This window comes from Scyliorhinus torazame, chromosome 7, assembly GCF_047496885.1.
Source record: "Scyliorhinus torazame isolate Kashiwa2021f chromosome 7, sScyTor2.1, whole genome shotgun sequence".
Classification (NCBI taxonomy): Eukaryota; Metazoa; Chordata; class Chondrichthyes; order Carcharhiniformes; family Scyliorhinidae; genus Scyliorhinus; species Scyliorhinus torazame.
Genome location: NC_092713.1, coordinates 153152265 through 153174971, shown reverse-complemented (window position 1 = coordinate 153174971; position 22707 = coordinate 153152265). Strand labels below are relative to the sequence as shown.

Genomic DNA, 22707 nt, shown 5'->3' with positions numbered 1-22707 from the left:
AATTGGAATAGAGGCAGGGTTAGAAAACAAGTAAAATGTTGCAACTGTGAAATGTAAACTATTTCTTTGTTGCTAATGTGTTTAACTCTGTGTTTAAATTGAAGTTTGTTTGACCATAAAAGCTGTCTGCTGGTCAGTGTTATCCTGTGGTGCAGTAACACTTCCTCACAATTTTCCAAAATAAAAAGTTGGGTTCTCATCAGGGATCCCTTAACTGTTTGGGGTTCTGGTCCGACGTACCCATAACAGTCAGCCTTTTGGAAGGCTTCCTTATTTCTCCAACTAAAATGTACCACCTTCCAAATGGGTTGAGGTCCAAATTTGAGTTCAGATGGATTCTCGCAGGGAAGAGAGCTTTCCGTCAATTCTCTCAAAAGGAGCAGACTAAAATTGCTCTATGCCATTTCTTACGAGAGATAAACAGCTTTATTTATGTTGTTTCCTTTTCACAAGTAATACTTAAGAGCACATAGAGGCTTTTGTGAACACTTGGCAGGATTTTTAAAATATGCATCCATCATTTTCGAATTAAATCTGATTTCAAAGAATGCCTACGTTTACTGCGCCATCTAGGGGATACACTGAATACTGTTGCTTAGCCCATTGACTGCAGGCAGGGGAAAGGAAATATTTGTGATGGATGGCCTGTAGTTTCCACTTTGTTCACCATGATGCTATATTTTTCATAATAATATAATGGTTTGAAAATATTGGAAGAGAATTTCTCTTAATTCACATGTATGAAGTTCATATGTGGCAAAATGCTCACAAAAGTTTATCTCTGTGTCTAAATGCTTCTGGAGCACGTAGCAGAACTTGATACTTTTGCAATAATAAATGGCAGCCTGGTACGACAGCAAGTGTGAAACTGCACAAGTTATGACAATGACTGCACACGTTCAGACCATATGAGAAATGTCACCTCCCCCTTTGTTTCCAACTCTCATTTGTTTATTTCCTAAAATTTATGCCCACAGTCTTTAATCTCAACCCTTCATTAAGACTTGGGTATGTGAGGCTACTTTCTTACTGTCGTAAGAAACTGTGGTATCGAACCTTACTGATTGCTTGGCCTCATTGAAAGAGGTCTTTTGGGAGACATTTGTAGCAATTTCCTTCATGTGACTTTTGTAAATGCAATGTTTTCAAATAGTGATTGATAACTAAATATCAGGGTTATTCAAGGATAATAATATGTAATAAATATTTATCACTATTTTCAATTTCCTGTACATGATTCCCTCTCTTATGTCTGGAGTCTCTACCCTGATAGAACTTTTTTTTCCCGCAAAAATATACTTTATTCGTCAAAGATTTGCCAAATACCTTGAAAGTCTTTTCAAGGAACCATCTGACAGGATCCACCATCCTCTTTTCCCAAAGGGCCTCAAGGACATTATGTGCGGACCACTGCCTGATGGACTTGTGGTCAAAGTGTTTCTCTGTTCTTATGTAAGTGTCAGCCTATCTCAGCCCCTCCGTTTCTCTTGATCTTCACAGCTCTGTCTGCCCTTTACCTCTCTCTGGATCCGTCTGCAATTCACTGTGCACAATTATTTTCAATACACCCTCCCCTTGTGAGGTAGCACTACTCATTTATTTCATTGCACAAGTGGATCTTGTCGGCATATGTGCAAGAGTTGGGTAATTTCTGTATCTCTTTTCCTCTCTGGAGCACAGGAATTAAAAAATAATAAACATTACAAACAATTTTGGAGTGAGAGAGCCCTCATTTCCCCCCCACCACCCCCCCCCCCCCCCCTTCCATACCTACCTCAGCATCTGTAAGTATGAGACTAGACATCAAACTGGATGAGTGAAAAGATGGTGAGCCAGGAAATAAAATGCTGCGCTACAAGTTCAGCTCTGACAGCAAGGACGCTGTAGGCACCAATTGGAGGGCTTTGGAACAAAAGCCCTTTCGGCTGACCAGGCCTTTCATGAACTTGACCCAGTCGCTTCAGTCTCCTGAAGAGAAGCTCTAGCTCATACGGTCACTCCTTACCTCCTTGCCAAGTTAACTAGTAAAAATCCAGGTCCACTCTGAATACAAATTGCAGACCCAGTGGCAAAGTAACAAAAAAGTCAACGTTTAAAATTCATAATGTAGGAGCATAGTTTTAAATGATACTATTTTGGCAAATGATTGTATTAAATTTGTTTTGAGTACAACACACACTCTCTGAAGCGAACAGTAATTGCTATTGATTTCCTTTTCTCTCCTCAGTTCTGAGAAACTGGACAGGAATGTGTTCACAGAATATTATCAGAGTGCTGCGATGATAAGCAATTTAAACAGGTTTAACACAACAACATCTTCACATTGGATAATTTTCTTGATGGAAAGCACAATAGCAACTTCATGCATGTGATCATTCAGAGCGGAGTGGAAACAATTTGAAAACTTACTGTACCTAATGCAAAGCTGGGGCCATTCAGTCCAGACAGGGTTTCCTGGCAGTGGGGTGGATTCAATGGGAAATCCCATTGAGCAGTGGCAGGAGCTGAGAATCCCGCTGCCAGTGAACGTCGCGCTGCCCAGAAACACGTAGCTGGGGGAGCAGAGAATCCAGCCCCACGTCTTTTTTTTATCAGGACATATCATTCAAACAATGTTCAAAGAATACACAAGGACACAAGTGAACTCCGGTTTACCTTCCGCGTCAGTTCACTTCTGATTATTGCCCGATCTCTCTGGAGCAATTTTAAAAAATCATCCTTTTTGTCAATCAAACTCTATTTTTTTTTGAATTTGTGGAGTCAGGCAAGAAACACATTGTCCTCTTGCACTTTGTTTCCACATGTACCCTGTATGGCATTCTTTTTCAAAGTGCTATATACTGTCTTTTCTAAACTCTACTTTGAATTCACGCGTGGTCATCTAAACAATGAACTGGACAGGAGAATAATGGCCACTATCTGGGGAGACCTCCGTATAATAACTACCCAAGGCACCAGCAAATGTCATCACTAAATATCCAAACTGTTAACAAGTTGATATTGCCATACCACATGTTTGACATTTACTTAAGTAGGGTGTCTAGCTGTACACTAATGAGCTTTGAAAAATCCATGCTGCTAATTGTGTTTGATGAAATGCAGGTGGAGGGCATTAATTGGGGCTTCATTTGAGCATTTCATGGAGTCAGAGTTTTATGGCTCAGAAAGAGGCTCTTTGGCCCATCGTGTTTGCGCTGACCATCAAGCTCCTATCTATTCTAATCCCATTTCCCAGCATTTGGTCTGTAGCCTTGAAAGCTATGGCGTTTCAATGCTCATCGCAATGCTTTGTAAGGGTTCTTCTTGTTGATTCCCTTTTCTCCCCTTTATTTTTTGCTGTTATCATTTTAATCCATGGATGCTTAACGGACATATATAAGTCGAGCAGGGTAAATCAGGAATTCAAAAATTCCAAAAGAGAACACTCAGCTAGTTTTGGACAGCAAAGCTCAGACTTTGTGGCGCTCGAGAGAAGAGGTGGGACTTGGTTCGATTGGTTGGCTGGTGGCTAATGAATTGGCCAAACAGCCGTATTCTGCCCAGTAACAGGTGGTGACTGGATCCTGCCCGAGTGGGATGATTTCCAGAGACCCAAGGAAAGAAGAGTTTGAATCCTGGATGCCAAAAGGGAAGAACCTGCTCTCTCTCCCTCGTGTTCTCTCCTGAAAATGTATTTGTGAAATGACTGTGACTTGAATGATTCTACAGTGAAAACTTCAAACTAAAATCAAAGTTAGAAGAGAAGAAAGGTGCTAGAAACAGCCATCTGAAACAAAGACTTATCTTTTTACTTTCGTCCTTATTATTTTCACCCATCTCTTCTCCTGTTTATTTGTCTTGTGTGTGGATACATAAGTGGGAGCAAATTAAATTAGGTAATAGTTCACCAGTTGCATTTACTGCATGTTTCATCATAATTCTTGTTATAAATAAAAAGTAACTGTGTTTAAATTTACAAATGTGGTGACTAATTATTGGGCAGGCAAGGAGCAAAGACTTCAGGTATTTTTCTCAGAATTATTGGTTAATTCAATTGTGTTGTGGCTCCGGGTCAAGTGGGGCTGGAATTGACCATGCACTAGCCCAGGGGGTCATAACAGCTTCTTAAATGCTGTGAGGGTTACCGCCTCTACCACCCTTTCAACCAGCGATTTCCAGATTCCCACAACCCTCTGGGTGAAAAAGTGTTTCCTCAAATCCCCTTAAATCTCCTGCCCCTTGCCTTAAATCTATGGCCCTGGTTATTGACCCGCTATGCTACTAAGGGGGAATGTTTATTCCTATCTACCTTATCTATGTTATAAAGAGGCATTTGGTAGAGAGACACTTATTGAAACTGTGGTGTGGTTGAGTTCAGAGATGTCTGATTGTACTGTGTCACTCTGTAAATAAATATACGACTGATGATAGATTGGCGTCAGTGTCATCCTTCACCAACTGACACCCTAAAATAGAACACATGCAATCTACACTTCGAGAAGGATGCTTTGACTGAAAGCTTAACTATTTTTCTTTGTTGAATGCTGCAAATTAGCTGGTGTCAGGGAAATTGACTGTGGTCCTGCATGCACTCTGTGAGAGGATATGGTGTTTATAACAGCAGCAGTAATATACGATGTAATACATAAATGAATATTACAAGCAGATTTTTTGAGCTAATTACTTTGCTAATTTCTATGTTGCCAATTCTAAAGCATGAGGAAATCAATGAACAGGACCTTCCCAATCACTGCTTTAAAGACATCCTTCACACATACTTACCTATGCCTGTTCAAATACTACCTGTGGAGAAGTGGTCTACATAGGCTCAAAATGAAACTGGCCAATTTATGATTCAAAGTAAAATTGTAACACACATGAGCAAAACAGGAACATGTTGGAAAAGATTGCCTGAAAAAAAAAAAGTCTGGTATTTTTATAGCATCTTTCATGGCCTCATGTTGTCTCAAGGCACTTTACAGTACTTTTGAAATGTAGTACTATTGTAATGGAGAAAACATGATAATTTGAAACTCCCACAAACAGCATTCAGATTCTAAACTGACCATCATTTTTGTGATGCCGACTGAGCCATAAATATTAACCAGGACATTGGCAATAACGCAGTGCCACGGGATCTTTTACAACCACCTGAGTGTAGGGCTGGGACCGGCGAACAGGCCAGTTTCCAGCCACCAAGCCTGAAGGCCAAGTTTACAGCAACCACACATTTTTAACTCTTAGAGACAAGGCAGTGCAGAAACCTCTCAATGGCAGTTTTACAAAATATTCGTTGGACCAGGAAAAAGATGGTTCCCAGATTCGAGAATCATCCCTGTATGATGTGGTAACTGTAGCTGGATGCTGTTTGGAGAACAGGGGAAGTCTTGCGGAATTCAGGTATTGTAGATATAGTTTGTAACAAGACGTCTGTTCTATAGAAACTGTGTGTTAATAATTTATACATCTAAATTGTGTAGAGAGCCCTGTTTATGCGTATTTGTCTTTTCTTTAATAAACAGTCTTTAATACACAACGATTAGGCTCACTGGAGTTCCACTTACCACAGAACCATATAATCCCAGCAGTGCAGAAGGAGGTCGTCGGTCCATTGAGTCTGCACCGACCCTGCGAAAGAGAGCCTTACCCCACTCCTCCACCCTATTCCCTTAAACTGTAACCCCACCTAACCTGCACATCCCTGGACACTAAGGGGCAATTTTATCATGGCAAATCCGCCTAACCTGCACATCTTTGGACTGTGGAACTTGAGCACCCAGAGGAAACCCATGTAGATATGGGGAGAAAGTGCAAACTCCACAGTCACCAAGGCCGGAACTGAACCTGGGTCCCTGGCGCTGCGAGGCAGCAGTGCTAACTACTGCGCCACCGTGCCGCCTTTATCTCCTCACACCAAAACAAAATAAAACTAACCGGTGCTCCAAGTTGGGATAACCTTGCAAACAATACCAGCATACTTCGTGACACTAGAAGGAAGAAGTATCGAAACAAAAGCTGAACTTCGGAGAGACACTAACAGAAAGTGCAAACTCCACACAGTCACCAAGGTCGGAACTGAACCTGGGTCCCTGGCGCTGTGACGCAGCAGTGCTAACTACTGTGCCACCGTGCTGCTCTTATCTCCTCACACCAAAACGAAATAAAACTATATACCCCCACGAACCGGTGCTCCAAGTTGGGATAACCTTGCAAACAATACCAGCATGTTTCGTGACACTAGAAGGAAGAAGTATCAAAACGAAAGCTGAACTTCGGAGAGACACTGACCGAAAATCATCCCAGTGCATAGATCATTATCCTTTTATTTTATAAATATTTTCTTTTATAAATATTTTCTTTACCTTTCCATCGCTCTTTTCCTGAGTGTGTGTGTGTGTATAGGTAGAGAGAGAGTGGGAGTAGTTAGGAAGGGAGTTGGGAAAAGGGCATTAGATAATCAGTTGCACTTTCTGTCTGCGCAATTATAATACTATACATAATAAAAGGTTACTTGTGTTAAAGTTATGAACCTGGTGACTGCAGTTTATTGGGCTCAGCCAAGGGCCTCGGGTACGTGAAATGAAATCTAATTTTACTTGTGTTGCGATTCTGGATCAAGTGGGGCTGGAATTGACTGCGCACTAGCTCAGGGTGTTGTGACAATGAGCCTCTCTCATTTAGGTTATAAGAACATAAGAACTAGGAACAGGAGTAGGCCATCTGGCCCCTCGAGCCTGCTCCTCCATTTAATGAGATCATGGCTGATCTTTGTGGACTCAGCTCCACTCTCCGGCCCGTATACCACATCCCCGAATCCGAACACGAACATCTTGAACATAAATCTAACAAAAAACGCATTAAAAACACAAGTATAAGGGTGGCACAGTGGCAGAGTGGCTAGCACTGCTGCCTCACAGCGGCGAGGGCCCAGGTTCGATCCCGGCTCTGGGTTACTGTCAGTGTGGAGTTTGCGCATTCTCCCAGTGTCTGCGTGGGCCTCACCCTCACAACCCAAAGATGTGCAGAGTAGGTAGATTGGCCACACTAAAATTGCCCCTCAAATGGAATTTCTTTTAAAAGACATGAGTGCATTGCCACAGGAACATCGTGCGTCGTAGCTCATTAAATCACGAGTGTCAGGCAGGACATGCTTTTTATATTCTTCAATTTTATTTGTTCCTCTTTCCTTTACTTCATTTCTCGCATCAGTTTCTTATCACATTCCCTCTCTTCAACTCTCTTCCTTAACTCACCCTTCCCCTACTCCTCGACCTAGTTTGCCCTTACCTACTTCTCAAAACTCGTTTGATTTGCTTTTCTTCTCTTTTACCTCTCGGTCATGTGTTTTAGCTCAGTGTAAGCAGGAGGAGAGGGCAACCTAGACTGCAACAAGCTCCAGGCAACAGTACCATGCCTCACCGTGCTGGAAACAGGATGCCAGATGGAAGTGGCTTACCAGGAACTCATGCTTGCAATCACAGGACTCATGGCTAGATTTTTCGTAAAGGCTCGTCAACAACGAACCAGCCACATACAATTTCAGACGGATCAAATAACTTGCCTTTATTCTCAAACTACTGGTCATAACAGATCTCCATGTTCATGAACAGGAATCAGCCAGTGAGGCAATAGCACCAAGTACAGTCCTCTGCAAATATTCAGGTTCACTAAATTCAAATAGGTCAAAGCTTGGTAAATAAAAAATATTAATGACAAGCTACATTCAACCACCTGACCAGACTACAATGGTTCACAAATCCTCAGGGCACAGTTTGGGCACTGGAGTGATCGAGTCTCCTCTATATTCTAGCAGAGTTGATGATTCCAATTGTGTAAGAAACCATAACTTGGTGTCATAAATATAAGATAATTGCAAATAAATCCAATTGGGAATTCAAAGGAATTCACCCAAAGAGTGGTTAGAATGGGGAACAAGGAACATTTGAGGCAAAGAGTCTGGATGAATTTAAGCAATAGCTATATAAATGAGAAATCAATATAAGGATATGCTGGCAGGGTGAGAGTGTAAATGCCAAAGACCAGTTGGAACAAACAGTAATCTCATACTTTGACCATATAACCAGCAACGGACAACACCAACAGAAACTCAGCTTTCTTTGCTCATGGATGCACCTCTTGCAAAAATAAAGTAAAACTTACATCTTGCTTCTTGTTCCGGACTCCAGCCGATTGAGGTGTTGGGATGACAGTTTTTGTAATTGGAGCTTTTCCATTCATCATGCTTCTGTTGGCAGGTGCAAGCACTCTCACTGGAACTGTGCTGATGCGACTAACTCCACTAGCGATGTTTAGAATTGGTTGTGAAGTGGAAAGGCCGTGGGGCTGAAGCTGTACCATGGCAGGCTGAGGAACCACAATAGACTGACCTAGAACGGGATACAAAGCTGGCAAGCATCACTCATCATGCATAACTTTGTGACACAGAAAGGGTTTCGATGGATAGTCCAATTAACCTGGACAATTACGTATTCACATTAATATAAATTAACTCATTAGCCAAATCCATCAAAACCTTTATGAAAGAATCTGACCTAATGAATGACTGGTGAGCATTTGTCAGGTCAAGCCTGTGGTGATATGCCTGCAAACAATATTGTGGATTGTTGTAGTGCGACCTCCAACCAGCAGGTGGTGGTGCAGATCCAACATGCGGTCTCAAGACAGTGGTCATGTGACAAGGCACTCAGATATAAACCAGGGCAGATCCGGTGATTCAGAGAAGGTTATAAGACGTACAGTCGTGCATATGGGTAGTTCCAGGGGAGTATTAAGAAACTCCATGATAACTTACTCTGCATCTGATCATTACATTACCACGTGTGTATTAATAAAGATCCTGATTTGGACAAGTGACAAGCAGTTTTGTGGATTCCATGCTAGACATCGAACACCGAACACAACAAAGCCTGTGCATTTAAGAATGTCAGCAATGCCTGAGGTTATGCATTCCAAAAACCCAAGCTGAATTCTCAAACTAACAAAACCAGGAGCTGCAAACAAAAATACCAGGACTTGATGACTTAAACTCCACTTTTTTTTTTAAAAAAGGTAGCATATATTGCTGCATGTTTTATTTATGTAACGTCTACTATTGCATACTAGTCAGATATTTTTGTCCCCTTAGGACGCATTACCCTAATTTACAATTTTCAGTGGTCATGAGGCCTGACATTTATGGAACAAAAATGAGTAAGATTACATACCTAATCTTGAGCAACCTTTGAAACAAATCCCTTAATTCATGAATAAATTGTTACGTGATGAATAAAGCTGCAAAACATGGTTCGCGATAATTTTTCTTCAAAAATACAGATTCTGGATTCAGTTTAATCAATTCTATAAATTCACTCTACTGCAGTCTAATTCTTTCCCTCAGCACAGCTACAGGCACAGAATTTACAACGTCTCTGATGTGGGAAAAGTAAGGACTGAAAATGTTATATTCCTGATAAATCCTTCCCATCGAGGAAATTGGTGGTCAATTTGCTTTCGGTGTTACTGAACTATTTCTTTGATAGTCTTTTTTAGGTGGTTATCCATCACTTTTGTGCTCAATAAAGTTACATTCAGGTTCAAGGTCCCATCCTGATACGATGCTTTTTAGAGATTTGAACCAGATCTCATGATTTGGTGTCTCCTGTCTTCCTGCTGTTTCTTTCATTAAATGTTTGTACAGAGTCAGCTGTTATTTGTGTGAACAAAAGTCCTTAGTTGAACAATTCAACAGTTTTGTCAATTTCAGCTGTTCAACCCACCATCTTACCTCTTTCTTTGCTACACTAAGTTAGCTATCTGTGAGCATGGAGTCAGCCCTCAGGGCTGTGACACTGCAGCTCCAGTCACGAGAAAGAATGCACGAGCAGCAAGGGATAATTATCTCACGCCTCTCCAAACTAACAGACAGTGAGAGACCCAGCTTAAAGGGAGGGATGGATTTCAATTGCTTCTACATTGACATATGACGGTTAATGGGCATAAACTCAAAAATTAACCTTAAAGCATAGCAGTCTGTGATCCTTCCACTTCAAAACACATACAGATGTTTCGTTTTATTTGCATTTGTAAGTAGCCAAGGAAGGGCGTTTTGTCGCTGAGTAATCGATTTGACCATGGACACAGATTTCAGCAATAGTTAATCTCTGGGTAAATCGGGTACAGCAGATTCTACCTGGCTGATCTGGGCTTCTTCACTCAATATAACGTCATGCATTGGAATGACAACGGACAACCCAAAATTGCTGATGTAAGTTGCTGAGATGGTGCGCCAATCAGGAGTCACAACTCAGGATTACTAAGCCAATGGGGAACAATGGGGGGGGGGGGGTTACCAAAAATGTGCATGTTTAAGAAAGCTTTACCTTCAGTGAGCTGTGGGTTTTTTCGTTGTTCCTTTCTTTTTTTATATCTGAATTTGTAACTACTACATTTTGCAATAAACTCAATCGAAACCTACCAAAGGACGATCTGTATGTCTCCCAGACAGTTATATGAGTAAGATGGGGAAGAGAGATATGGGCAAAAAGCAGACAATTGAGACTAGCTTAGTTGTACTGGGCAGCATGGACAAGTTGGGCACTAATTTAAACTGTATAACTCATCCTTGTGCAGGAGGAGGTTGAGTTTACCCAGCGCATTACATTGCACCAAAGTCCCCATCCTCTCTCCCTCCCAACTCCTCCCACTTCTGCTAGATTCTTTTCACTAAGGTTGTGCCTTGCTCTCCCAACCACCCATTTATGTCCTGAATCCTACCATTCCCCCTTCAACCGGGAGCAATATTTTCTCCCAAAAGTGTATATTCCAGTACCGTAGGGAATAAAGGCAGCTCCTTGCGTGCAAATTCCCGAGCCTGCCAGTATCTGAACTCCCCCATGGCAGCTCGAACTTCTCCCGCAGTTCCTCTAGCCCAGCAAACCTGCCCTCTTCCCGTACCAGCCCTTCCTCCCTCCATCTCCTGGTCATCCCATCCATTTCCAGCCCCCCCCCCCTTCCCCAGTTTAAAGTGCCTCCTCAACTGGCTCAACTCCACCACAGGGCTACCCGTGTAATTCCTCAGGGAAAGCGGCAGCAGGGCCGTCATAAGTGCTCAGGCTGGTCTCCTTGCACGACTCCTCCTCTAACCTGACCCAATCTGCAACCCTGCTCCTCACCATCGTCTCACCTTTTTCACATTCGCTGCCCAATAGAAATGCAGCAAATGCGGGGGTACCAGTCCCCCTCCCCCGCTCGCGCCCCCAAGGTGTAATGATCCTCAGGATAAATCACCACCAGTCAGCTCTCCCCTTTAAAGGGGAAAGCAGCCTATGTCTTGTTGATCTCATTCTAGATCATTTGCATACCACACACCTCCATATTCCATTTCTCCGTGGTTTTGCGCATCTTGTTCAGAGTTCCGCTCGACTTGCAGGAGGAATGTGTGGCAGGCACCAGGCTGAATTGCCAACCACTGCGAGCAGAGGAATTGCTGGGGGTGGTGGCATCCCTCTGCCCAGCATTACACAACATCCTCAAACCTGCCACTGAGTATCATCCAGCCTCCTTCATAAAAATTGAACCAGAGTTTTTTCTCTGGCACAAGTTCAAATTATGCCAAGAAAGAATTAGAGCTATAACTACATGCTAAAAATTAGGATTTCAAAACAAATGTGTTTGATTAACAGAATCCACATTTACATCAAAATATCCCCACAATCTGTAACACAGGTGTGTTTTTTTTCAACAAACAATTTTATTGAGGTATTTTTTGGCATTGTAAACAGTTACAGATTACAGAAATATGCAAACATGAACGAAAAACCAATACTTCAACCAAACCATAGTGCACATAACCGATCCTCTCCCTTAAACACTACCCGCCTACTTATCCCTCCTATTCTACTCTAATCGCCCCCCCCCCCCTCCCTGCTGACGTTCAATCTCCTGCAAAGAAGTCGATGAATGGTTGCCACCTTCGGGCAAACCCCAATACAGATCCCCTCAAGGCAAACTTGATTTTTTTTCCAGACCCAGAAAACTTGGCATGTCCGAAAGCCATAGTCCGGTCTTTGGGGGTTTTGAGTCCCTCCATGCCAGCAATATTCGTCGCCGGGCTATCAGGGAAGCAAAGGCCAGAACATCTGCCTCTTTCTCCTCCTGTACTCCCGGGCCTTCCGAAACCCCAAAAATTGCCACCTCTGGACTCATCACCACCCTTGTTTTTAGTACCCGGGACATGACCCCCGCAAATCCCTCCCAGTACCCCCTAAGCTTAGGGCATGCCCAAAACATGTGAACGTGGTTCGCTGGTCCTCCCGCGAATCTAGCGCACTTGTCCTCCTCCCCAAAGAATTTGCTCATCCGAGCCACCATCATGTGGGCCCAGTGAACAACCTTAAACTGAATCAGGCTGAGCCTGGCACATGTTGCGGTTGAGTTTACCCTACTCAGGGCTTCCGCCCAAACCCCGTCCTCCATCTCCCCGCCGAGTTCCTCCTCCCATTTGCGTTTCAGTTCCTTCGTCTGGGACTCTTCTCCCTTCATGAGCACCTTGTAAATATCCAAGACTCTCCCCTCTCCTCCTTCTGCTCTAGAGACTATTCTGTCCTGGATCCCTATTGGCGGGAGGCTTGCGAAGAATGGGACCTGTCTGCGTATAAAGTCCCACACTTGTAAGTACCTGAAATCATTTCCCCTTACCAGCCCAAATTTCTCCTCCAAAGCCCTCATGCTCGCAAAGCTCCCCTCCAGGAACATATCGCCCACCCTCCCCACCCCCGCCCGCCGCCATGTTCGAAACTCTCCATCCATGTTCCCGGGGGCGAATCAATGGTTATCACATATTGGAGCTCAGACCGATGCACCCACCTCCCCTATGTGTTTCCTCCACTGGACCCATATCCGCAGGGCCACCCCCACTATCGGGCTGGTGGAGTACCTGGCTGGCGAAAGCGGTAGGGGAGCCGTGACCAGGGCTGCCAGGCTGGTGCCCCTGCACGAAGTCGCCTCCACCCACTCCCAAATGGACCCTGTACCCATTATCCATTTCCTTATGGCTATGTTAGCTGCCCAGTAATAGTTGATCAGATTCGGCAATGCCAGTCCCCCCTCGCTGCGGTTCCTTACAAGCATCGCCTTCCTCACCCGCAGGGATTTTCCCGCCCAGACAAAGCTCATGATGATTTTGCCAGTCCTTTTGAAGAAGGACCACGGGATAAAGATCGGGAGGCACTGAAAAATGAACAGGAATCTTGGGAGGATTGTCATCTTTACCGTCTGCACCCTCCCCGCAAGTGAAGCGAGAGTGCATCCCATCTCCAAAACTTCCTCCTCATTCGTTCCACCACTCTAGTCAAATTTAACTTATGCAACCTGCCCCAGTCTCGTGCCACCTGTATCCCCAAGTACCGGAAACTTTCCTCCACCAGCCTAAATGGCAGCTCCTTCAGCCTATTCTCCTGGCCCCTTGCCTGCACTACAAACATCTCACTCTTGGTCATATTTAATTTGTACCCTGAGAACCGGCCAAACTTTCTCAATGTTTCCAGTATATTGTCCATCCTGGCCAGTGGGTCCGACACGTACAGGAGCAGGTCAGCCGCATAGAGAGAGACCTTGCGCACCCCCCCCCCCCCCCCCCCCGTAGTCATTCCCTTCCACCCCTTTGCAGCTCTTCGGGCAATCGCCAATGGTTCTATGGCCAGCGTGAACAGCAACGGGGAGCATGGGCATCCCTGTCTGGTCCCGCGATGTAGTCTGAAATAGTCTGATGTTGTCCTGTTCGTCCTTACGCTAGCTTTTGGGGCCTGGTACAGTAGTCTGACCCAATTAACCAGTCCCTCCCTGAACCCAAACCGTCCGAGTACCTCCCACAAATAGTCCCACTCCACCCGGTTAAATGCCTCCTCAGCGTCCATTGCCTCCACTGCCTCCACCTCCTTGCCTGTCGAGGGCATCATAATCACATTAAGCAATCGTCTCAAGTTGGCTGTCAGCTGTCTGCTTTTAACAAACCCGGTTTGGTCATCCCCAATCACCTCCGGTACACAGTCCTCAATTCTAATTGCCAGGAGCTTGGCGTCCACATTCATCAGGGAGATTGGCCTGTATGACCCGCAGGCTTCCGGGTCCTTGTCCCGCTTTAATATCAGCGAGATGGTGGCCTGCAACATCGTCGGAGGTAGGGTCCCTCTGTCCCTCGCCTCATTAAAAACGCTGGTCAGCACCAGCCCCACTATCTCCAAGAACGTTTTGTAAAACTCTACTGGGTATCCATCCGGTCCCGGGGCTTTACCCGACTGCATGGCCTTTAGGCCCCCCAGCACCTCCTCCGCTCTAATCGGGGCACCCAGCCCGTCCACTCGTCCCCTGCCCGCTTTTGGGACGGTTAGCCCGTCCAGGAACCGTTTCATTTCCTCCGGCTCCTCCGGGGGTTCTGAAGTGTAGAGCTTACTATAAAAGTCCCGAAACACCTTATTCAGTCCTGGCGGGTCCTCCACTCTGTTCCCCATCCCGTTTACCACCCTACTTATTTCCCTGGCCACCTCCTTCCTCCTGAGTTGCTGCGCTAGCTGAAAGCTCCCCCGTATCGTTAACCTGCAGGTACTTTTGCATACACTTCCGCAGTCTCTCACATATCCCCTCCTCCGACAGCAATCCTATGTCTAACCTCCATTGCGGGCGTTGGTAATTCTCCCTGCAGACCTGCAGGTCCACCCAATGTGGGACATGGTCGGAAATAGTGATCGCCGAGTATTCCGTATTTTTTACCTCCCCTACACAGTCCCTGCTTATGATAAAAAAATTGATCCTAGAGTATACTCTGTGAACATGTGAGTAGAACGAATATCCCGTCCCGTCGGCCGTCTGGCTCTCCATGGGTCTACTGCCCCCATTTGCTCCATGAACCCTTGCAGCTCCCTTGCCATTGCTGGGGGCCTATCCGTTCTGGGACAGGACTGGTCTAGACCCGGGTCGAGGGCCATATTGAAGTCCCCCCTCATAATCAACTTGCGTGAGTCTAGGTCTGGGATTTTCCCCAGAACATATATATTCACCAGCAGCACTCTCCTCCCCTCCAGCTTGCCCCTTACCAAAAGGAATCTGCCCCCGCCGTCGGCGATTACGCCCTCCGCCTCAAATTGAACCCACTTATTGATCATAATTGCTACCCCCCGGACTTAGAATCCAAGCCCGAGTGGAAGACCTGGCTGATCCAGCTCTTCCTTCATCTAAACTGGTCAGACACTTTCAAATGTGTCTCCTGCAGCATAATTACGTCCGCCTTCAGAGCCCGCAAGTGCGCGAACACCCATGCCCTTTTGACTGGCCCGTTTAATAGAACATAGAACATAGAACAATACAGCGCAGTACAGGCCCTTCGGTCCACGATGTTGCACCGAAACAAAAGCCATCTAACCTACACTATGCCATTATCATCCATATGTTTATCCAATAAACTTTTAAATGCCCTCAATGTTGGCGAGTTCACTACTGTAGCAGGTAGGGCATTCCACGGCCTCACTACTCTTTGCGTAAAGAACCTACCTCTGACCTATATCTATTACCCCTCAGTTTAAAGTTATGTCCCCTCGTGCCAGCCATATCCATCCGCGGGAGAAGGCTCTCACTGTCCACCCTATCCAACCCCCTGACCATTTTGTATGCCTCTATTAAGTCTCCTCTTAACCTTCTTCTCTCCAACGAAAACAACCTCAAGTCCATCAGCCTTTCCTCATAAGATTTTCCCTCCATACCAGGCAACATCCTGGTAAATCTCCTCTGCACCCGCTCCAAAGCCTCCACGTCCTTCCTATAATGCGGTGACCAGAACTGTACGCAATACTCCAAATGCGGCCGTACCAGAGTTCTGTACAGCTGCAACATGACCTCCCGACTCCGGAACTCAATCCCTCTACCAATAAAGGCCAACACTCCATCGGCCTTCTTCACAACCCTATCAACCTGGGTGGTAACTTTCAGGGATCTATGTACATGGACACCTAGATCCCTCTGCTCATCCACACTTTCAAGAACTTTACCATTAGCCAAATATTCCGCATTCCTGTTATTCCTTCCAAAGTGAATCACCTCACACTTCTCTACATTAAACTCCATTTGCCACCTCTCAACCCAGCTCTGCAGCTTATCTATATCCCTCTGTAACCTGCTACATCCTTCCACACTATCGACAACACCACCGACTTTAGTATCGTCTGCAAATTTACTCACCCACCCTTCTGCGCCTTCCTCTAGGTCATTGATAAAAATGACAAACAGCAACGGCCCCAGAACAGATCCTTGTGGTACTCCACTTGTGACTATACTCCATTCTGAACATTTCCCATCAACCACCACCCTCTGTCTTCTTTCAGCTAGCCAATTTCTGATCCACATCTCTAAATCACCCTCAATCCCCAGCCTCCGTATTTTTTGCAATAGCCTACCGTGGGGAACCTTATCAAACGCTTTGCTGAAATCCACATACACCACATCAACTGCTCTACCCTCGTTTACCTGTTCAGTCACCTTCTCAAAGAACTCAATCAGGTTTGTGAGGCATGACCTACCCTTCACAAAGCCATGCTGACTATCCCTGATCATATTATTCCTATCTAGATGATTATAAATCTTGTCTCTTATAATCCCCTCCAAGACTTTACCCACTACAGATGTGAGGCTCACCGGTCTATAGTTGCCGGGGTTGTCTCTGCTCCCCTTTTTGAACAAAGGGACCACATTTGCTGTCCTCCAGTCCTCTGGCACTATTCCTGTAGCCAATGATGACATAAAAATCAAAGCCAAAGGTCCAGCAATCTCTTCCCTGGCCTCCCAGAGAATCCTAGGATAAATCCCATCAGGTCCCGGGGACTTATCTATTTTCAGCCTGTCCAGAATTGCCAACACCTCTTCCCTACGTACCTCAATGCCATCTATTCTATTAGCCTGGGGCTCAGCATTCTCCTCCACAACATTATCTTTTTCCTGAGTGAATACTGACGAAAAATATTCATTTAGTATCTCGCCTATCTCTTCAGACTCCACACACAATTTCCCATCCTTGTCCTTGACTGGTCCTACTCTTTCCCTAGTCATTCGCTTATTCCTGACATACCTATAGAAAGCTTTTGGGTTTTCCTTGATCCTACCTGCCAAATACTTCTCATGTCCCCTCCTTGCTCGTCTTAGCTCTCTCTTTAGATCCTTCCTCGCTACCTTGTAACTATCCATCGCCCCAACCGAAACTTCACACTTCATCTTCACATAGGCCTCCTTCTTCCTCTTAACAAGAGATTCCACTTCCTTGGTAAACCACGGTTCCCTCGCTCAATGCCTTCCTCCCTGCCTGACCGGTACATACTTATCAAGAACACGCAGTAGCTGATCCTTGAACAAGCCCCACTTATCCAGGGTGCCCAACACTTGCAGCCTACTTCTCCACCTTATCCCCCCCAAGTCACGTCTAATGGCATCATAATTGCCCTTCTCCCAGCTATAACTCTTGCCCTGCGGTGTATACTTATCCCTTTCCATCATTAACGTAACGTAATCCTCTGACATTCCAGGTGATCAGCCTGGTTGGAAGGCACACGCCCCCCACCCCGCGCCGGTCAATCATAACCCTTCTTGGGCCCGCCCCCGGCCCATGTGCCGCGCCTCTCTTGGTTCGCCTCTTGGCAGTTTCCACCCCAGACCTCCTCTCTATTACCGACTTCAGACCTCTCCCACGTCAGCAGAATACGTAACACATTTGTTTTAACGTAATTCCTGCTGTACATGGTTCAAGACAAATCTGCATATCCTTGATTATTTTTTCCATTCTTGCTACTGCTCTCCAAACCAAACATGAACCCAACTGAATGCAAACATGTTTATAATATCTACCATATTTAGTGTCAATTTGTACATGTGCTCTTTTAGATGTTGCGCCTGGAAATTTCATTCCAGACCGCATTAAGATGAATGAGGATAGATGAAGCAAATTAAAGTTCTTTAATTAAATTGAATAATTTTAATCAGCTTAACTCAGAAGGCTGCATTCAAGATATCACTTTGCAAATGACTGTATCACTACTCACAGAGACCATAGACTGGTTTACAGGAAAGGAGGCTGCCATTCAGCCAATCATGTCCATGCCAGTTCTTTGTAATATGTTAGTCTCACTCTCTGCCTTTTCCCCATAGTCCTGTCATTTTTTTCTTCCAATAATCAACATTTACCCATCACTTGCCCCTCCCTCAGAGCAAATTTCACTTTCTCCAAGGAAAAGGCCTCCAGCTGGTACCCCCGCTTTGCCGAGGCACAAAGTGGGGAAGCTGACCTCCATCCCAACAAGTCCCACTGGTGAGCAATCAGCAAGGCAAAGGCCAAGATATCTGCCCCCGTACCCGTCTACCAACACCTGTCGGTTCAACACTCTGAATATGGCCTCCAGGGGACCGAGCTCCATGCAAAACCCCTGAAATGGTGCTGTAAAACACCCTCCAAACCATTCCAGCTGCGAGCAGGCCCAAAACATATGCACATGATTCACAAGACCCTTCCCACATCGCTCACAGACATCCTCCAACCCCTCATCCAGCCAGCTCATCCTTGGCTTTGTCAGGTGCGCCCTGTACACCACCTTCAGCCATATCATCCCTAGCCTCGTACGCGAAGGCGAGGCATTCATCCCCTGCAGCACCTCACACCACAATCCCTCCTACAATGGTACTCCCAGCTCTTCCTACTATTTAGCCTTAACCTCTCCATGAGCATCTTATCCTCCTCCAAAACTTCCCATAAATCACTGAGAAGACCCCCTCCAACAACGACGACGCGGGCACTATCGGGAAAGTTGGGAAGACCTACCTCGCAAAGTCCTCCCACGTCCACCCGAACTTCTCATTCAGCTGCTCCAAGCTCGCAAACCGCTCTCCCAGAAATAAATCCTTCATCTTCCTGATCCCCCTCTCCTCCCATCCCCGGAACCTCTCATCCATCCTCCCAGACACAAATCCATGTTTTCCCCTGTTCGGCATCCTCCCCAACCCTACCGAAACTGCCTCCATATCTTCAGTGTGGCCACCACCACTGGACTCACCGAATATTTCCCTGGAGCCATCAGGAGCGGCACTGTTGCCAGCGCCCGCATCCCCAACCCCCCACATGAGCATGCCTCCCTATTCCATCCCTGAACCTTCTAGGCATTCACCGCCCAATGCTACAGATTCGGGAGGCCCAACCCTCCAGCCTGCCATCCCCTCTGCAGCACCACCTTTCTTATCCTGGCCACCTTCCACGACGATAGAAACAAAGAGGTCAGCCTGTCCACCCTCCTGAAAAACACCTGAGGCAAATAGACCGGAAGGCACTGAAACAAAAACAAAAACCGAGGCAAAATGTTCATCTTCACTGTCTGTACCCGGCCCGCCAACGACCGAGGGAGATTATCCCACTTCGACAAATCAGCCTTCACCCTCCCCACCAAGCGACAGAAATTCAACTTCCACAGATCTGCCCAGTCTCGGGCCACCTGCAACCCCAGGTAACTGCCCTGGAAAGGAAACCACAAAATTCAGCTTATACGCTGAGAACTTCCCAATATTTGGAGCAAACCTATTATGTCCCCCATGGAGGAGCCCAGCTCCGAAATGTATAACAAATCATCTGCGTACAAGGACATCCTGTGTTCCACTCACCCCCCTCACTATCTCCTTCCAGAACTCCGAACTCCTCAGCGCAATGGCCAAGAGCTCTGCCAATGCAAACAGAAGGGGAAACATGGGGCACCCCGGCCTCGCTCCCCGGCTTAATGAAAAATACCCTGAATTCATATAATTAGTGTGCACGCTCGCCATTGGCTCCTTATACAGCAACTGCAACCATGCCACAAACGTCGCCCAATCCCAAACTCTCCAACAGTGCAATCAGATAACTCCACTCCAACCGATCAAATGCCTTCTCTGCATCGAATGCCACCACCACCTCCAACTCCCTTCCCTCTGCTGGAGAAAGCACCACATACAGCAACCGCCTCACATCTGATGACAACTGTCTGCACTTAACGAGCCCCGTCTGATCCTCCTCAATCACACTCGGAACCTTAACATCAGCATCTTTGCCAATATCCTGGCGACCACATTCAGCAGAGATACAGGCCTGTGAGACCCACACTTCACCGGGTCTTTATCCTTCTTAAGCAGCAACGAGATGGAGGCCTGACACACCGTTTTTGGCAAGACCCTCTGACCATCACGTCGTTGAACATTTCCACCAGCAATGGCGGCAGTTTGTCCTTACATTTCTTGTAAAATTCAACCGGGAACTCATATGGACCCCACCTGCATCTTCCCGATTGCGGCCTTCACTTCCTCTACCCGTAATGGTTCCTCCAGCCCCGGCGGATCCTCCACCCCACCATCTCTACTTCATCTAAGCTCCCCAAAATCTCCCTCATCTCCCATTCATCCTCTGGTGGCTCCAAATTATACAAATCCCTATAAAACTCGAATCGAGGGGTGTGGTTGAGCGACCTGGCAGAGTTCCTAAGGTTGGAGAAAATTAGGTTCACCTTAACAGGGTCAGTTGATGGATTTGCCCGGAGGTGGAAGCCGTCCATCAAGGAGTGTGTGTGGTTGGGGGGGGGGGGGGGGGGGGTTATTATTAGATTTCTGTTTGCTCTTACACTTGTGTTGGTTTCTGTTTAATGTTTATACAAATCCCTTAATAAAAATATTTTTCAAAAAGTCCCTTTCAAACTGCTCAAACATCTTGTTAATCCACTCTGGGGGCCACCCCAACTCAGCCGTCCTTTCCCGAAACCAAACTATTTTGCTCGCCAAAGCCTGCCTACGAAGCTGACCTGCCAACATACGATCCGCCTTCTCCCAGTACTGATAGAGAGTTCCCCTCAACATACTCAGCTGACGCACCGCTTTCCCCGTGAACAGTAGGTCGAACCTCGCCGGCAGCTCCTTCCTCTTTGCCAGGAGCCCTGGATCCGGGTGCCCCACATACCTCCCACCCACCTCCAAAAGATCTTCTATCAACAACTGACGTTCCTTCCTCTCCTCCCTATCCACCTCAGCCTTAAACGAGATCACCACTGCCTTCGGGGCCTCCTAAACCACCAACGGCAAGACCTCCCCCATTTAACTGAACCCCACATACTCCCCAATTACCTTCTCCAGCCTTTCACAGAAACTTGGGTTCGCCAACAGCCCCAAATCCATCCTCTACCCCGGCTTCTCGGCTACCTCCTTCTCCAGTGCCACATCTATCCAGTGTGGAGTGTGATCCCAGATCATAATTGCCAAATTCTCTGCCCTCTTAACTCCAGCCAACAGTGCCTTCCCCACCACAAAAAAGTCAATCCTTGAGAACACCTTGTGCAATGGGGAAAAAAACGAATATTCCCAATCCCTCGGGTGTAAACATAGAATTATCATAGAATCATAGAATAGAATTATCATAGAATTTACAGTCCAGAAGGAGGCCATTCGGCCCATCGAGTCTGCACCGGCTCTTGGAAAGAGCACCCTACTCAAGGTCAACACCTCCACCTTATCCCCATAACCCAGTAACCCCACCCAACACTAAAGGCAATTTTGGACACTAAGGGCAATTTATCATGGCCATTCCACCTAACCTGCACATCTTTGGACTGTGGGAGGAAACCGGAGCACCCGGAGGAAACCCACGCACACACGGGGAGGATGTGCAGACTCTGCACAGACAGTGACCCAAGCCGGAATCGAACCTGGGACCCTGGAGCTGTGAAGCAATTGTGCTATCCACAATGCTACCGTCCTGCCCACTAACATCTCCACGGGTCAACCCCCATCTCCCTCATAAGCCCCCGGCCAACGCCTTCGCCCCCCCACCCCCCACCCCCACACTCCCGGGTCAGCAAGCACGGCTGGGACCTGTCCACCCTTGGCTCCAGCACCTGTGTTCCAATCTCCCCCAAGATCAACTCATGGGTATCCAAATCCAGGATTGCAGACAGCATTTTCTTCAGGAACCCCACATCATCCCAATTGGGGGCACATATGGTTTCCAGCGCACCAATCTCCCCTCCAACCCACCCATTACAATCACGTACCTGCCCACCCCCGATCCGCCACAATCTTCTCCATCTGGAACCTCACCTGCTTGCCCAACAAAATCGCCACCCCTCGAGCCCTACTATCAAACCCCGAAACACTGGCTTACCCAACCCTTCCTAAGCCATATTTGGTCCTTCACCCTCAGACGGGTCTCTTGCAGCATCACCACATCAGCTTTTAAATTCTTCAAACGCGTAAAAACTCTCACTCCCTTTGCCTTTTTTCAATTTTGGCCGGTACCCACATTGCTTAGCTTTCCACACTCACAGAATGTGTCTGAAAAGTCGCAGTCTGAGCATGTAATATGAATAATTCAAACCAGATTAATGAATAAAGCTGTCACCCTGGTCGGTTAAGGGTGCAATGAGGGACTTCCGGTTGCGGCGATGCCCTGCTAGCCGCACGTTTCGGCGGCTCCAGCTCTGACGGACCTTCGGGCTCTTTGAAGAGCCCCAACGGGAAATTTTTGGGCGACGCAACCCGGTGTGGGGTGAGTGAATAGGGAGTCCCCCCCCCCCCAACGAAAGAGGAAAATATCGGCGGCGGCGGCTGCAGCGCGAGGAATCGTCGACGAAAGGGGCAGAAAGGGAGAAGACACAAGATGGCGGCGGAGAAAGCCCAGGCGACATGGGGGCCCGAGCA

The 22707-nt window shown here is 46.5% G+C and overlaps 1 protein-coding gene across 2 annotated transcripts in view; it reads right to left on the bottom strand.

Moving 5' to 3' along the window:
• Nucleotides 1-22707, bottom strand: part of atf6 (activating transcription factor 6) — a 540099-nt gene that overhangs the window by 446829 nt on the left and 70563 nt on the right. For both annotated transcript variants that reach the window (XM_072511677.1, XM_072511678.1), the window contains exon 7: nucleotides 8140-8366. In XM_072511677.1, coding sequence (XP_072367778.1) covers nucleotides 8140-8366 — 227 coding nt within the window. The remainder of the gene's footprint in view (nucleotides 1-8139; nucleotides 8367-22707) is intronic.